General features: G+C 54.5%; 1 protein-coding gene and 1 pseudogene across 4 annotated transcripts in view; one reads left to right on the top strand and one right to left on the bottom strand.

Annotated features, from left to right (window-relative positions):
• The window catches only part of KMT5A (lysine methyltransferase 5A), a 16731-nt gene extending 415 nt beyond the window's left edge, over window positions 1-16316 (top strand). The window contains exons 1-8 of one of the 4 annotated variants that reach the window (XM_039879278.1): window positions 4146-4274; window positions 4517-4644; window positions 5817-5973; window positions 8765-8984; window positions 9399-9486; window positions 13323-13382; window positions 14536-14726; window positions 15338-16316. In XM_039879278.1, coding sequence (XP_039735212.1) covers window positions 4525-4644; window positions 5817-5973; window positions 8765-8984; window positions 9399-9486; window positions 13323-13382; window positions 14536-14726; window positions 15338-15548 — 1047 coding nt within the window. In that variant the 5' untranslated portion in view covers window positions 4146-4274; window positions 4517-4524 and the 3' untranslated portion in view covers window positions 15549-16316. Of the gene's footprint in view, window positions 1-3985; window positions 4275-4516; window positions 4645-5816; window positions 5974-8764; window positions 8985-9398; window positions 9487-13322; window positions 13383-14535; window positions 14727-15337 lie in introns of those variants that run through there. The other 3 variants (XM_039879277.1, XM_039879276.1, XM_039879279.1) reach the window with 3 other exon arrangements.
• Window positions 13992-14110, bottom strand: LOC120616137 (uncharacterized; annotated as a pseudogene).
• Window positions 16317-16843: the final 527 nt, after the last annotated feature.

Below are 16843 nucleotides of genomic sequence, written 5' to 3'. Positions count from 1 at the left end.
AAGCTCTTTGGAAACTAAAGCGCAGGGCACCTCCTAGGGAATGGTTGTCGTTGATGCAAAGAGGAGCAGGAGAGCGAGGCTTTGCCCGCTTTGGGGCTCTCTTGTTGGAAAAGGAGGTGACCCTGAGGCGGAGGCACACAGCGGTAACGCACATCGTGGGGGGCGCTTCGGAGTAAATACCGCAGAAGGTGCCCTTCTTCCCTCCCCACGCCCTGAGTCAGCTCTGCGCCGCTGGGGCAGGCACCGGGCCCCGCTGGCTCACTTTGGGGTGAGATGGGTCCCCTGGCACCTCCCGGGGGACTTTCGTCTCGCAGCTGGTCAGGACTCCTGCCCATCGGATCTGGCTTGGTGGGATAGTACAGCCGCGCGAGGCGATGTCCCTGCCCGAAGTCCTTCTTTGCACACTTAGTTTGCTGTCAAGAGAGTAAGACCCACGTTATGCGGCAAAATGATCTCCAACTGCTGGTCATTTCCAGCCGCTGTCTCCGTCATGCAAAAACTAGAGCGTTATTGTTTGAGTGTAATTATTATTTTTAAAAAGTAAGTCGAGATTTTACATTTCTCTCAAAATTCAAGACATTACATTTTAGGAAGAATTTGCCTTAGTGCAGTATGCTTCCTATAGCAGTCATAATGAATAATATAAGGATTCATTCAGCAAATATTTACTGGGCCCCTTTGTTTTCAGGCCTTGCACCCAATTGCATCATTTATTCTCCCAGCATCCCTTTGGGGTCTTTCCAGACAAGACTTACCCAGATTCTGATTCAGAAATGAGACACAGTGAACTTCAAGTTACAGAGCTTCATAACCCAATCTGCAGAGAAAATTAAGACGAATATTTTTCTCCAGACAAGAGTTAAGCATCTAAAAGTATATTTAATAGTATCTAATTTATCTGACAAATCTTAATAAAAGTATACTTCCCTGATTCATTTTCCTATCACAGCAAAAATCATTTAAACTACCTATTTCAACAGCAGTGCATTTAAAAAAAAGAAAAAACCCTAAATAAATAAATAAAATAAAGTAATTGTTGATAGAAACAACAACAAAAGATGGCTTGCTCTAATTAATCTATGGAAGGGAGAACAAAACTAAGCACATTGTCATAGAAATACTTAAATACTCAATATGGGCAAGTAATAATTACCATTAAAGGCCAGGCACTTTGTTATCTCAATTAATCTTTATAAATTATTATTCACATTTTTCAGCGGTAGAAGCTGAAGTCCAAAGTCTGTGTCCAGACTCGGGCTGTGCGGTTTCTTTGCTTGTTCTACTCTACCTCTCTTAGTCAAAGCAAAGACGGGTGTTCCCAGCTCCTACCATGGCAGGCTTATCACTTTTGTAATTTACTGGTTAGTGATTCTCACTCGACCCCCAAATTAGTAGTTACTTATTTCTTAGGCCTCATCACTCTTGCAGACTATTAAATTGGGCATTTGGTATAGTAAATATCAAATCATTTACAGTACTTCAAATGAAGTGTGTCTTTTTCTCCTAGAAAGTGGTCTTTGTTTTAAACTTGCAGTTCACTTTCAGAGCCCCGCTGGGTCACACAGACACTAGTTTCAGAGACCAGATAACTCCTCTCTGGTTCTTAAGTTTTACAATCATGTAAATATTTCTACTTCGAGTATATTAGTTTGAGAAGGATCGGTCCCTCTCCATTGCTAGTATCAGATGGCCTCCTAATTGGTCTCCAGCATTCTACTTTTGCCATCTCCAAATTATTATCCCTTAGCAGCTAGAATGGTTCCCAAGAACACAGATTTTTTTCACGTGTCTTGCACTATTTCTCCCTCCCCCAACCCCCAGAGCCATCTCTCTTAGGATGACTTATGGGTCCCTACTGAGCCCTCTGGCCTCACTGTGTTCCATCTGTCTCTATGTTCACTGTTGTGTCCTTAGCACAGGGCCTGGAACAAAGTAGGGATTCAATAAATGTTCGTGGAATTAATGAACTGCTATGTTAGTGTCTGAGTTCAAGGGAAGCAATATACATCTTTATGGTAAAGTACCTTCACAGCAGAACCAGGTTTAGGTCCCAGCTCCATCACCACCTTAGTTGTGTAACCTTTAGGCAAGTGATTTATCCTCCCCGAGCCTCAATTTCTATATAAATGGTCGGGAAGTTTAAATTTAAGAATGCATTATTACAGAGCCCACCACATAATTAACATTCAGTAAGGATTAGCTATTAGTATCATTGCTGTTAAATTCCATTTCTATGAGATCCTAGGCAGCATTAAGAGTTTTTATTTCTGTCGATGGGTCTGTTTGTTATATACATATGAACACCTCATGTACAGAGAAAGGAAAGACCATTTTGAAACTCATACTGAGTGATTTGTGTTACATCTAGGTACAAGAGCTGCGGAGTTGAGAGGAGTGGGTACTAGACTTGTGTTTTAGCATGTCCTTCTCACTTGACTAAAATAGAGAATGCTATGGTCAGGAGTAGGTGTGTAGGGCAGGGGTTAAAATAGTATGCAAGGTGGATAAGATGATCTGCTTCCTGCTCCCAAACCATGATTACCATGATAGTTTGGCAACAAACTGCAAACCTTCTCTGCCCTGCAGACACTGTTTCAGATGGCTCCACCTGGGTGTCACAATGTCACTTTGGAATCCTCTTTCATGCTAGGCAGAATCTCTTGGTGTTCAAGTGGGCAGAGTTAGTGGTTGAGAGTGTGGGGGTGGGGTGGGGTGGGGGACCGGCTGGTGTTCCCCAGCTCTGAAGGATGCTAAAGCTGAGCTGCTTTGGGAGGCTTTGTCCTGAGCTTGTCCTTCCATTAAATCTTACACAGTCTTATCCCTTCTAAGGGGAGGCAGCTACTTAAAGTGACAGCCATTTGTTTATCTGTGGATGTTGGAACATGCCCTGGGTGGGTTATGGAATTCAAGGTTCTTGGTTTCTCTCCATGAGGACACTGAGGCCTAGACTGGGAGAGTGACTTGGCCATGGTCACAAAGCACCTCTCGGGCTGATGCAGGCAGAGAAACCCAAACCTTGCTCTCAGGCCATGACCCACGCTGCATGAGCTAGGTGCCCAGAGGCATCTTGTTTGCATCTGTGACCTAGCACAAATACAGTAACTCTTCGGCCAAGGGCCCTCAAACCCTGATGGCTACAGTATAGTGTGACACAGGGCAGTGAGCTGTGGCAGGACGAGACACCAGAGCGCCTGGAACCCCTGCCTAACGCGGACATTTTCTCACGGGGAGCAGGAGACCCTGGTGACTTGCTAAACTCTTCTGCGACACCGTTTGCTCCTCTTCACTGTAATTTCATCCGTGAGGGGAAGGGGAGAGGCTGGGAGGGTAGACTCTGCCCCATTTCTATTTCTGAGATCTTGGCCAACCTCCTCTTTCTCAGTCTCTGTTTCCTCGCCTGTGGCTAACAGTGTCTACCTTCCTGGGGCTGCTGTGAGGTTTGAATGAGATAAGGAATGCAAGAGAAGCGCCCAACAAATTTCCCATTATAACCCTGGCTCTATCTGCCCCAGGGCCTGTGCCGGTCAAGTGCAGACCGCCTGGATTTATCACTTTCTAGTTCTGTGGCCTCGGGCAAGCCCCTGCAACCTCCCTCAATATCCCCGTCTTAAGCGGGATTGCCGTGGGACCTGCCCCCGGCCCCCATGGGCCTGCGGGGAGGATAAATGGCCACGAAAACGCTCGGTGCGCCCAGGCTCGGGCACAGCGCTGCCGGCTGCGCCTGGCACGGATGGGGCTCCCAAAATATCCGTGAGCCTGCGAGAGAAGGAGCCTGGCGCGCTGAGAGCCGGGCTGTCATTATCATGTTTCCCACCCCTGCCGCGGCTAGTGGCTGAGGGCGCGCGCGAGGGGGCGCGCCCGAGTCGGGATTCGTCGCGGCCGCGCGGCCCGCCCTGCCTCCCTCCCTCCGGAGGCGCCGCGCAGCGCCGCCCCTGCCAGCCCCCTCCCCGCGCCGGGAGCCGGACGGTGGGCGGCGGCGCTGAGCGGGCGGGCGGGCCGCGGAGGACGCGCCGCCAGCGCCTCCCTCCCTGCGTCCTCGGTCCCGGGCCGGCCGGGGCTGCCGCGGCGCGCGGGTGCCGGGCCCTGCCTCGGAGGCCATGGGGGAAGGGGGCGCCGTGGGGCGCCGCCGGCCCTTCCCCGGGGCGCCGCGGAGGCGCTGGTGGCGGCGGCAGCAGCAGCAGCAGCGGCAGAGGCAGCGGTGGTGGCCGGGCCGCGGCGGCGGCGGCGGCGGCGAGGGCGCGGGGCGCGCCGCCATGGGCCTGGCCGGGCTGCAGGTGGGTGTGTCGGGCCCGGCCGCGCGGGGGGCGGGCGGCGCGCGGGGCCCGGCGGGGCCGGGCGGCGGGAGGGCGACGCGGGCCCCGGCCCGGCCCGGCCGGCCGGCCCATCGCCGCCGGGCCCTCGGAACATGGCTGCGGCGGGAGGCGCCGCCGCGGCGCCCGGCCCGGGCGGCCCCGCTCCCCGCCCCGCCGCGCCCTGAGCGCCCCCTCCCCCGCTTCCCCCGGGTCCCCCTCTCCAGGCAGGAAGATGTCCAAGCCCCGCGCGGTGGAGGCGGCGGCGGCGGCGGCGGCGGTGGCGGTGGCAGCGACGGCCCCGGGCCCGGAGATGGTGGAGCGGAGGGGCCCGGGGAGGCCCCGCACCAACGGGGTAAGCAGGCACCCTCCCCGCACTCCCTCAGCGCGCCCCGAGGGGCCGTGCGGCCGGGCGCCCCCGCCCGCCCCGCGCCGCAAGCACGTGGGCTCGCCCCGAGGCCCCCGCCCGCCGCCCTGGGGCAAGGATGCGGGCGGGGCGCCTGGCCGGGCAGTTTCCTTTTCTGCTGCCTGCCTGGGAGTGGCGTCCACACTTGCTCCGCCATGACCCTGGCAGTATTTGACCTCGGAAAAGTTTGTGTCTTTATGGCATTTCCACACCCGGACACCCAGCTACCCCGGAGGTGGCTGCCTTCCCGGGCCGTGCGGGGCCTGCCCGGGTCCCTCGGAGCGGTGACGGGTCCCGCTGACTCGGGTGGTGTCTAATAGCTGAGCAGGCCCTGTTTCTGGGAAAGCCCTGCCCCTGTGTGCCTACTCAGTGGAGAGGCCCCACACCCACAGACACCCGCAGTGACCTGGCCCGCCCCACCATCCTGCCCACCCTCTTCAACGCCAAGGTGCGGGTTGCGATAGTGACCGCCCTAAATGCGCTGGCACTAGGCCCCGCTTTCATTAGCTCTCCACTCCCCACCCACCGCAGTTATCCCTCCCCCCCGCCAGCATTCCCTCAAATGCAGTCCAGTCGGCAGTCCTGGGAGGCTGCTGGGCAGCACTGGTCTGAGAGGGGCCAGACTTGGGTTTCACAGAAGGCTCGGGCAGTAGTGACAGGTCCTCTAGCTTGCTGACTCAGGACCAAGAAGTGGTTAATCAGGTTCCCTGAGGCCTGCCTGTTTCTGTGCCGAGTCCCTGCAGCTCCTGCCAGGGGAGTTAGCTACTGCACACAGGCCAGCCCTTCCGGTTCCACATTCGTTTCCTCTGGGTCATTCTGACCTGCCCGCTACCGGTAGGTTCTTCTTACATAGACCTTTGTGTACAGCGGGGTCTCCCGCTGGCCAGATGTCCCCTTAGTGACTAGAATTAGAGACCACATGTGTTCAGGAAACGTCGGGCTTGGACCTGGGAGACTCGAAACCTTCCACTGCTCTCCTGGGACTGGCAGCCCCTGGTAGTCCTGCGTTTAAGAGATGATGATGTCGATGTTTTGTCATTTGTATTCTGCTCGCCCCTTCTCTGATAAATGCTATGGGATCTTCTTCAAGCCTCTTTCAGAATACGCATTTGTCGTTCTAGGAGAATGTGTTTACCGGGCAGTCAAAGATCTATACCTACATGAGCCCGAACAAATGCTCTGGAATACGTTCCCCCCTTCAGGAAGAGAACTCAGTTGCACATCACGAAGTCAAATGCCAGGGGAAGCCATTAGCCGGGATCTACAGGAAACGGGAAGGTAAGCCTCTGAAATGGCCCAGTTCTGACCACGGCCGGTTGGGCCGCAGAAGCCTCTCTCCTCCATAACGACACACATATGATACATTTTATGCAGCCTTTTAGCACCCAAGTTCGAAAGGAACCACGTTCTGTCTTGCTACTAAGAGACACAGGCAGCCTGTCCCAGGGGGCGCGCCCTGTTGGTCTAACAGGTTTTCCCGCTTTCACGGTAGTTGGCACGTCCTTCAAGCTTGATTGTCTTGCCAAGTTGCAAAAATAATGCACCTGATTTGCAGTTAAAGGGGCTCGCAGGAGCCAGAAGTGCAGAAACTATGAGTCTAGGTTGTACAGACCACGCGCTCATAGTCCTAACTGTGTCATGTCAACACCGGGAACTGACTTCCTTCCCTTTTATGAGCTGGCCTTGACCTCATTTCTGAAGTTTCTTTCCACTCAAGTATTCAAAGTTACTCTCTAAAGCAGCATAATCTGCAATGAGCTTTGGAGTTAAAATACTAAACAAGAAAATACACAGTATTGAAAATTCTGTCTGGCCCTGCAAACAAGCTGAAACCATCCTCCTAGAAATCTCGCTCTAATCCAAACATCCCCTTTTCAAGCTGCGGTGGGGAGTGCGAGCTCTCCCCAGGTCCCCATGCTCCCTTCTAATGAAGCTCGCCTTAAAGAAGCAGAACTCGGGCTACCAGCTGCTCCGTACAAAGGAAGCCTTGTGTTCAGTACTGGAAAGTACCATAAGTGATGGGTTAGCCCAGCCTCTGGGGCCAGGTCTGAGAACCAGGAGGAGGAACCCGGGCTGGGAGCCAGCCCCAGCCCGATTCTCCCCTGTATACAGGGCGATACTGTTTTGTTGGTCTCGACATGACTTGGGTGCTAACTCTCGCTCTGCCACTTACGTGGAGGAAGCTTGGGCAGGTAGTTCCTCTTTTCTGAGCCTCACTTCTCACATCTGTGAAGTGGGAGAGAGGAGTCCTACCTTCCAGAGCTATTCTGAAGATGATTTAAAGCGTGGATGCAAAAGGGCTTTGTGAAATGCTCTATACCGTCCGCCCTTGCTCTTCTGGACTGCGAGTGTCGCAGCCTGTTCCTGCCTTGGCAGCACTTAGGATAGCACCCGCCACGCAGGGACTGGGGAGGGGGCTCTCTAAATGGCAGTCAGCCAGTCTCACATCCCTTCTGAAACGGGGCAAAATGTAAATGGTCCCAAACAGTGACGTGGCGCACAAGATAGCTTCTTTGGCTTATAGTGTTAGCAAATGGCAACGGTTATAATTTGGGGCCGGATGTGCTTTGGAGGAGACCCCGAGGGCCAGGCTCTTGTCCTTGATTCTCAACCTTTGCTCTGCCTAGATGCAGACTGAGGTGACCTCTGACCTTCACAGGCACCACGCCCTCCTAGTGTTGTGCCCCAGTTGCCCTCGAGAAGGCGAGGGAGGGAGGGAGAACGGTCTGGATGGGTTTCTTCCATGTATTTATTTTCCTCTGTTTTCAAGCTATAATTTACGTATCATAAAGTTTACCATTTTAAGATGTACGATTCAGTGGTTTTTAGTATATTCACAGATAAGTTCCACCATCTCCAGTGTCTCATTCCAGAAGGTTTCATCACCCCCAAAAGAAAGCCAGTGCCCATTCCCAGTCACTCCACGTTCCTTTCTTCCTCTAGCCCCAGGCCACCCCTCATCTACATTCTGTCTCTATGGATTTGTCTATTCTGGACATTTCTTACAAAGGAAGTCATACAATACGTGGCCTTTCGTGTCTGGCCGCTGTCACTCAGCATCATGTTTTCAGAATTCATCTATGCTGTAGGCTGTGTCAGCCCTTCATTCTTTTCTGTGACTAAATAATATTCCACAGTGTGGATATACCACGTTTTATTTATCCATCCATCCACTGACAGATCTTCGAGTTGTTTCTACTTCTTTGGTTATTATGAATAAGCTGCTGCAGACGTTCATGTACAGGTTTTTACGTAGACATATGTTTTTAATTCTCTTAATAAATGCCTAAGAGTAGAATTGCCGGGTCAGATGGTAACTCTGTGTTTAATGTTTTGAAGAACTGCCAGACCCTTTTCCAAAGTGACTGCACCGTTTAAAAAAAACCGTTCACATTTTGTAAAGTGAATAGTTTGCCAACACTGGTGCCCCACAACCGCTTTCAGTAACAAATCATTTTCCACGTCCGTCACGACGTGTGACCAGAGGTTCTGCGTTGTGGCCTGCTCTCGTCTGCGAGCGCTGGCCCATTCGTTAGGAATGTAGCTTTTTTCCTGGGGTCGCAGCCCAGTTCCTGAAAGCAGTCGGTCAGCCACTCAAGCCAGCATTGCTGTCTGTGCTGCGTCCGCTTCAAGTCTGTCCCCGTCAAGATGCGGAAGGCCGGATGTGTTAATGAACTAGGTGGGAGGGATCCGATTTTCACAGTGTATACTATGTATCAGATAATCGTAGACACTATATATCATAGACATTGTATATCATAAGTAGACATTATATATCATACTGTTTTGTCAGTCATACCTTAGGAAAGCTAAAAAAAAAAAAAAGGAGAAAACAAAAATGCAGAAGACCAAAAGCTCTGCTCAGTGTCTGAGTCAGAGTAAAGCCAGATGCTTCTCCTGGGAGAGCCATTCGTGGACCCCGGGCTTACCAGGCCCACCCACTGCTGCGGGGCACACCTGTCATGCCCTCTTCTCTTAAAGCCTGTCTTAGAAAGCAGCCGACGGTCTGGAAACTGGGCGACAGGGCGTCTCGAATAAAACCCGGTCTTTCTCCACTCTCTGCCCCCAGAGAAGAGGAACACTGGGAACGCGACACGAAGCGCCATGAAGTCCGAGGAGCTAAAGATCAAAGACGCCAGGAGAGGTCCCCTGGCACCTTTTCCAAACCAAAAACCCGAAGCAGCAGAACCTCCCAAAACTCCGACCTCGTCTTGTGATTCTCCCAATGCAGCCATCGCCAAGCAAGCCCTGAAAAAGCCCAGCAAGGGCAAGCAGGCCCCTCGGAAAAAGTAAGCGCCTCCCTGAAGCTCCTCATGCGGGGCAGCTTGGTCTCTGTGCGCCGCCCCCGCACCCCGGCCCCACGGAGCTCGCTAGGGTTGAACAGGCCACCCTCTCGGCCTCAGTCACGCTAAGGCTCGGGTCCCTGCAGTCACTACCGGTGGCACCATTATTTGCCAGCATCTCGGTTCTGGCGTGGGTCCAGAGCACGGGAGCCACCCCCTCCCAAAGAGCAGGTGGCCTGTGTCTAACCCGCCCCCTGAGGTCCCATGGGCAGGTGAGCCTCCGAGACCACAGGCCAGGGTGGACACAGGTGTTCAGCGACAGCATTGCCGGGAACCGCCCCGCAGGAGCTGTGTGTCTCTTGGGTGTGAGCGTGGTTTCAGTGCTAATGCCTGTTTTCTCCTCTTCCCTCCCCGCCCCAGAGCTCAAGGAAAAACACAACAGAACCGCAAACTCACCGATTTCTACCCTGTGCGAAGGAGCTCCAGGAAGAGCAAAGCTGAGCTGCAGGTAGAGGGTCGTAGTTTTAAGTGCAGCTCTCGAAGGGCAGGGCGGGCCAGGGGGCAGTGCTCGGCTCGCGGGACCTGAGCTTGCTTCGTGTCACCTTGGGGCGAGTCTCTGCCTCCATGGCCTCAGTATTCTCCTCGGTCTAGTGGGGATCGTCATCATGCTCAAGGTCACCACATGGCTAGATCAGGATGTCTCTGGGAAGGGGCTGTATCGTCTGGAGCGTGTGGCGGGGAGTCAGGGTTACCCATGGGCAGTGTGTCCAGGACGCATTGGCAGGGCCAGCGGGGCCTGCGGCCGTGGGGAAGGCCGCGTGTTCTTTCAGAGGCTGGTCTCTTGGCTTTCCAGAAGTTCCTATGTCGTGTCTCAAGGTGGTAGAGGGCTGTGGCTTGGGAGCCACTTATTGGCCATGTGACCTAGGGCCAGCTCCTTGACTGCGCTGTGCCCCAGCTGCCCTGTCTGTGAAGCGGGGTAGCGAGGACCTCGGGGGCGGTTGGGAGGGTTAAACTCAGTGTACGTGGAATCCTTAGAACGTGCCTGGCACACAGTCGGCGCCGTGGTTCCCTAGCAGCGTCGCTTCCCGAGGCTCCTCTCTGCCCATTCCCACCCGGCTGTGGCCTCTGGGCACATGGGGCAGATAGGAAGGCCAGGTTGGCCAGTGCCACCCCTGCCCGGAGTGCCAAGCTTGCTGCAGTCAGTACCTGACCTGTGAGGTGTGGCGATTGCCTCTCTGCTGAGGGCACCGGGTATGGTCCGTTTCCCTCCACGCTCCACTCACGGGCATCGGACAGCCCCTCCGCCCCCCACTCCCACCCCAAAGCAACCTCGAGGCAAAGGGGCGGTGCTCAGGATGGCCCCCCACAGAGAGGTGGGGGACGCCTGGCTGCACAGTCTCCTTTGGCATTTTTTATGTGAAATCTGTAGACAGAGATACTATAATCTATGATTCTCTCTCACTCACTCTTTTCTTTGAATTGATGAGGCTTCGATAAAAAAAAAAACCAAAAAACAAAAAACTAAGAGGTCCATTTCTTCCCCCAGAGAGCTTTGGCTTCATTTCCTTAGAAAGACGATGTCTTTTGGCCCAGAAGAAGCTGCTGTAAAATGTTTGCCTGCAGTGGGAGGCTGTGCTAGGTCACTCTACAAGACAGCGCTGCAGAGGGCACGGCCGTGCCAGGCCCCAGGAGCAGACGCCTCCCGCCGCCGTTGGAGCCCAGCGTGCCCACACAGGGAGGGCCTCGGGGCCGCGGGGGCGGGCGGCCGGCTGAGCTGGCCTTTTTAAAGAAAAACAAGGGCTTTTCTGTCTGGGGCAGCGAAGGCTGCAGTGGGACGTGATGCATGAGGTCTGCTGAGTCTCTGAGCAGACGAGCAGAAGGGAGCAGACACTCGCTTCACCGAAGCTCGGTCTGTGGCGCGAGCAAGCCGCCCTGTCACTGGCCAAAGAGTCATACTGTGCCCCTCATGTTTGTGTTGGCTCTGCCGAGTAAAGGTGGTGGCTGGCCAGGCAGCGGGCCTGGGTGGCGAGGCTGTGGCTGGTCAGGGTGGTGTCTTTTCTTGTCAGTGCAGGTAAAGCTTGAGGGCCGGCCAGCTGGGCCTTATCCGATGGGTGAGGTCAGTCCTGACCTGCCTGCCCTTCTGGGCTGGGCAGCAGAAAGCAGGGCCCAGACAGGCAGGGAATGAGGGGTGTGGCGGGCCAAGGGTGAAAGCGAAATTAAGAGCCTGGCGGACGTGTCATTGAGTTTGGAGAGTAGGCAGGACCGGGGGCCGGGGGCCGGGGGCCGAGGCCAGGAGGGTGGGAGCTCCTGGAGAGGTGCCCGGAAGCACCCTCATCCAGACCTTTCGTGCCTCCCACTCAGCTCACGCTGCTTCTGGGCCCCCTGTGGGCTGCTGCCGGCCTTCTCTCTAGGAAGCCTTGAGCTGGTCATTTCGTGCCCAAAAGTGCGGAGCTGGAATGAAACAGCCTCTGGCTCTGCATTTGGGGCATCCACCCGGGTCCCGGCTTTCCTCAGCTCACCCCGGTGCCATCGTGTGCACTCACGGCAGGAGAACCCCAGCCGCCTGCCTCAGTTCTACGATTACTGCCATTGCATAGCCCACTGTACTCACTAGTCCCTGCATGTTGTCGCTCATGATTCAGCACGGTGGCTCTGTGTGTGTGTGTGTGTGTGTGTGTGAGTGTGAGTGTGAGAGACAGAGACAGAGACAGTCATTTTTCGCTTTGATGACTTACTATGTGCCAGGCACTGTTCTAGGCCAAGAGATTCCTCAAGAAACGTGAGGCCCCTCTGCTCATGGAGAGCGATTAACATTTTCAAAAAAGAAGGCAACCAGAAAGCACGATGCTTCCGGATAGCATTCTGACGTCAGTTTAATGAAACTGAGTCGCTTGGTGGCGTGGCTAGGCCAAGGCTGCTTCAGTCCAGTAGTCAGGGACGCTTCTCCGAGGGAGGCGCCCTTGGAGCGGAGATTAGAAGGGAAGGAGCAAGCCAGGCAGACGGGTTGGGGGACGGTAATCCAGGCCTGGGGAACAGCAAATGCAAAGGCCCGGAGGCAGGGACAAGGTGGCCTAGGAAGGGTGATGGCGATGGTGGCAGATGAGGCTAGAGAGGCCGGGCCTGGACCCCGCAGACCTCAGAGGCCGTCGGAAGTGGATTTTATCCCGGTAGCATGGGAAGCTACTGAAAGGCGTTTTGTCTTTTAATAAACTGTTTTGGAATAATTTTAGATTTACAGAGGGGTTGCAACGACGGTGCAGGATGTCCCCACGGACCCTTCCTCAGTTTCCACCATCACCGGCATCTTATGGTGCCCTGGTGCATTTATCACACTAGAGAACTGACGTTGGTACATTGCTGGCAAATAAGCTTACGGGAAGGCTTTAAACAGGGAAATGGCGAGATCTCAGTTTTAAGAGACCCCCTGGATGCCGTGTGGAGAACAGAGCGAGGGCGGCGGGGTCAGTGGGAGCCGGGAGGACAGTGTGGCCGCTGCCAAGGGCGTCTGGCCAAGCGCAGGCGGCAGGAGCGGGCGGGCTGGGGACCGTCTGGCGGGGGCGGGGTCTTCTGTAGCACCCGTAAACCCCTCCTGAGGTTGCAGAGACCAGGCCTTGCTCACCACCGTGTCCCCAGCACACACTGCAGATGTTCAGTAAACACATGCGGACTGAGCGACCGGTAAGGTCCCACGTGGGCTGCAGGCTGCGCCGCTGGCCGAGGCGGAGTCCCAGGCCGGGCTCTGCGCAGGCGCTCTGGGCTCGGCCGTGGGTGGAGGGCTCTGCCCACCGCCCTGCTCCCCCGTGTGCTGTCGGGTTCAGTCGGTCAGGGCTTCTGGTCTGTCTGTGCATAGCTCCCTCCGGCGCCCCGTGCTCCGACAGAAGTGGGACCAGGGGCGGGGACGGAGGTGGTGGCAGGAGGGGGCGGTCCTGAAGCGCACGGAGGGCCGAGCGCGTCCACTCCTCTTCTGCCTCTCTGTTTAGTGTTGGTTCCTTGGGGTGCGAGGCCCTCAATGCCCCAACAGGCACGGCCTCCAGGCAGCCCTAGCTAAGCTTGCATGAAGTCAGAGTCCTGATTGTAGACATCGGCGACTTAAATGTTTCTAAAAAACACTGCATGGGCCACACAGGCGATAGCCACAGCCCATTCTGTCCCTGGGCCACCGCGGTGTGCCCCCTGGTCCATTCGACAGACGGGCGATGAGGAAGGACGGGAGGTTTGGGGTCTTGGGCGTCCTTGGGGACTGGCGTTATGAAGGCCAGCTGCGGGTGACCCTGTGGCGTGGCCTAGCAAGGTCCAGAGGGCCTGGGAGAGAACGCTGATGTGCTTCCCGTTTTGTCTTCTCAGTCTGAAGAAAGGAAAAGAATAGACGAGTTGATTGAAAGTGGGAAGGAAGAAGGAATGAAGGTAAGGCCAGCAGGGCCCCGTGTGGAGGCCACGGCCACAAGGTCAGAACGTGCTGCCGTGACCCTTGGCGGTCGCTGACTAGTCAGGCCGTTAGGCCGTCGCGGGGCGACGTTCTAAAGCTGTTGTTACGGGAGCGTCTCACGAAGGGAACGTAAATGGGCTCATATGTGAAACGTCATCCTGACAAAGATTTAATTGCAGTAGAATCCAAAAGACATAAAATTTACGATTTTAGGCATTTTACGGTGTGCAGTTAAGTGGCATCGAGTCCATTTACAATGCTGTCCAACTACCATGCCTGCCTAGTTCCAGAACTTTCTCACCCTCCCAAACAGAAACCCCCTTCTTGTGAGCAGTCACTCCCCACTCCCCCAACCCCAACCCCTGGCACCCACCAGCCTGCTTGTCTCTGGATTGGCCTGGTTCTGGATGGTTCATACAGATGAGATCATGGACTGGGTGGCCTGTGGCACCTGGCTTTCACTTAGCATTATTATTTTAATTTAATTTATTATTATTATTATTATTATTTTAGGTGAGGCAACCCTCGGTTAACCTCACAGATTACAAGGACCTTGTCAGCTTACAACCCTTTATTTTAATTTTTTACACCTATGGTACCTGGTTTCCCTAGGTGGTCTCCCATCCAAGTATTAACCAGGCCCGACCCTGCTTAGCTTCTGAGATCAGACGGGATTGGGCTGGTTCAGGGTGGCGTGGCCGTAGACCTGGGAAAACTTTTAAAAGGAGAAACTAATAAATGTTTCCTGGGAAGTGGCACCGAGTCCGTGTTACACCACGTCCTGGCCTCGTGGCCTTAGATATGGCTCTGCCTCTCTGAGCTTCAGTTTTCTCACCTGCAAAATGAGGTGACACCCACCTCGCAGGTCTCTCATGAGGATCCAGTGTAGCGATCAATGCCTTGCCGATGGGCACAAGGGCACTTTTTGGGGCGATAGATCCTGATGATAGTTGTACAGCTGTATTCACATCATCCTCATCGAAGTGCACACGTAAAACGAGAGGATTCTAAGGCGTCCCGCAGGAAAGCCTTCCAGAGTACTGCGAGCCCTAGGCACCCTGGGAGCCCGCCGTGCACCGTCGTATCCGTTGCTGTTAGGAACCAACCTTCTCTCTCGTCACCTCCCAACAGATTGACCTCATCGATGGCAAAGGCAGGGGCGTGATCGCCACCAAGCAGTTCTCCCGGGGCGAGTTTGTGGTGGAATACCACGGGGACCTCATCGAGATCACCGACGCCAAGAAGCGGGAGGCTCTGTACGCGCAGGACCCCTCCACCGGCTGCTACATGTACTATTTTCAGTATCTGAGCAAAACCTACTGGTGAGTTCACTAGTGATGGGCATGGCAGAGGCCACAGGGCCGGGGGCGCAGAGAGCATCCGATTCTCTATTGTTTCAGCTTCCTGTTTAGTTCTTGCTGCCATTTTTCAAAGCTGTCAAGCAGCTCTCCCCCTTCCCATTTTTTATATTTGGGGTTGGAGCTGCTCCGGATGCCCCGTCTTCAACTAGTTATGTGAACACCACTGCTGAGGCTCACCTGGCCCCCCACCCTCCCCCAGGGTGTAGAACAAGTTTAGGTTCCCAGCAAAATGAGCGGCAGGTGGAGTTCCCATGTGCTCCCTGCCCCCACCACGTACAGCCTCCCCCCACTACTCCCGCCCCACTTGTCCTTTATCCATTTATTTATCGTGGAGAACCCTCCAGTTGCCTCACATGCCTGCACAAAGAGCCTTCTGCATCCCCATCTCAGACACCCCACCCGCTGCCTCTCTCGACTCTCAAAGGCATTTCTTTGAGTCGAATTGCTTTCCCAAAAACGATAAGTTGACATCCCACAGGAGTGGAGAGCAAGCGTGACTCCGGCCGGGTTCAAAAGCCTCTTTAGCAATCTAATGATCCTTTGTTGCCCCCGCCCCACCCCGTCCCCACCAGCGTGGATGCCACGAGGGAGACAAACCGCCTGGGGAGACTGATCAATCACAGTAAATGTGGGAACTGCCAGACCAAACTGCACGACATCGACGGCGTGCCTCACCTCATCCTCATCGCCTCCCGCGACATCGAGGCCGGGGAGGAGCTCCTGTACGACTACGGGGACCGCAGCCGGGCTTCCCTCGAGGCCTACCCCTGGCTGAAGCATTAACCGCCCGCCCTCCCCCAGCCCCTACCCCCCGCAATGGACAAAGTGCCCTCAAAGGGAGTTACAGATTTTTTTTTTTTTTACACACTTAATCTTAGCAAGATTACTTCAGATGTTTTTAAAAAGTATATTAAGATGCCTTTCACTGTAGTATTTAAATATCTGTTACAGGTTTCCAAGGTGGACTTGAACAGATGGCCTTATATTACCAAAACTTTTATATTCTAGTTGTTTTTGTACCTTTTTTGCATACAAGCCGAAAGTTTGTGCTTCCCGTGCATGCAGTCAGAGACTCGGCACAGGTTTTAGAGGAAAGAGTCGAAGCTGAAGTAGGAAGCCGGGTGCCGCTCCTGCCTCTGGCCCGAAGAGCCACGACGCCCCCCGCACCCGGCGGCCCGGCCGGCTGCTCCCAAGCTCTTGTTCTCCTGCCGCCTCGACAGGCGCACGGGGAAGTGTAGGACTCTTTTTTAAAAAGGTTTCACGGTCAGTCAGTCTTCCCCTCTGCTTTCTCGAAAGCTCCCCGGCCCAGGGCCCGTGCGCACGGGCCGGGCTGGATTTCCTCTTCCACGGGCTGCCGCTTTTCTGGGCGCCTCGAAGCATCAGGGCGGGTGATCGGAGTAGACGTGGGCAGGGAAGAGCGTTGCTTAGCTAGCTCTGCCGGGGCAGCGCTTCCCGGAACTGGGGTCATTCTTTATAGAAATGTGAACACTGAATTTATTTTAAAAAAAAAAATAAAAATCAAAAAACAAAAAAGACAAAAAAAAAAAAAAACCATGAAAACAACTTACATGTACATAGGGTTCAGGCGGAGGAAGTGGTTGCATTTTTTCTTTTTTCTTTCTTTTATTTTTTTTTTTTTTTTTGTTTTTGTTTTTGTAGAAGAGATTTGAGATGGTAATTTATCTCAATCAAAATAAAGTTTTGTAGTGGGACCAGAAATTGTTTCTTTATCCTGACCCCTCCCAACCCACTCCGTCCCCCAACTCACACCCCTCACCCCATCCCATCTAATTCTGCTGGGTTAAAGTTCCAGACCTGCTGTCGGGCTTTCTGTGTGTCAGACCGCCTAGCGTCCTTCCTGCGAACATGCAGAACGTGCAGCCACAAAACGGAGTGTGAGCCTAGGAGCCCTGGTGTGCAGGCCCCTACCCCAGGGGAGCAGGCAGGTCCAGCACCCAGGAATCGAGGCTAAGGGTAACGTTTTCACCTTGACTGTGACAGCAGGAGGACCAGGTAGCTTCCTCCCTCCCACAGTCGGGGGGAGGGGGGGGGACTGATTCTCACTCTTGTTAACCTAT

The sequence above is a fragment of the Pteropus medius genome, unplaced genomic scaffold, assembly GCF_902729225.1.
Source record: "Pteropus medius unplaced genomic scaffold, Ma_sr-lr_union100, whole genome shotgun sequence".
NCBI classification, from domain to species: domain Eukaryota; kingdom Metazoa; phylum Chordata; class Mammalia; order Chiroptera; family Pteropodidae; genus Pteropus; species Pteropus medius.
Note: the sequence above shows the minus strand (reverse complement) of the source record. Positions and strands in the feature narration are given on the sequence as shown.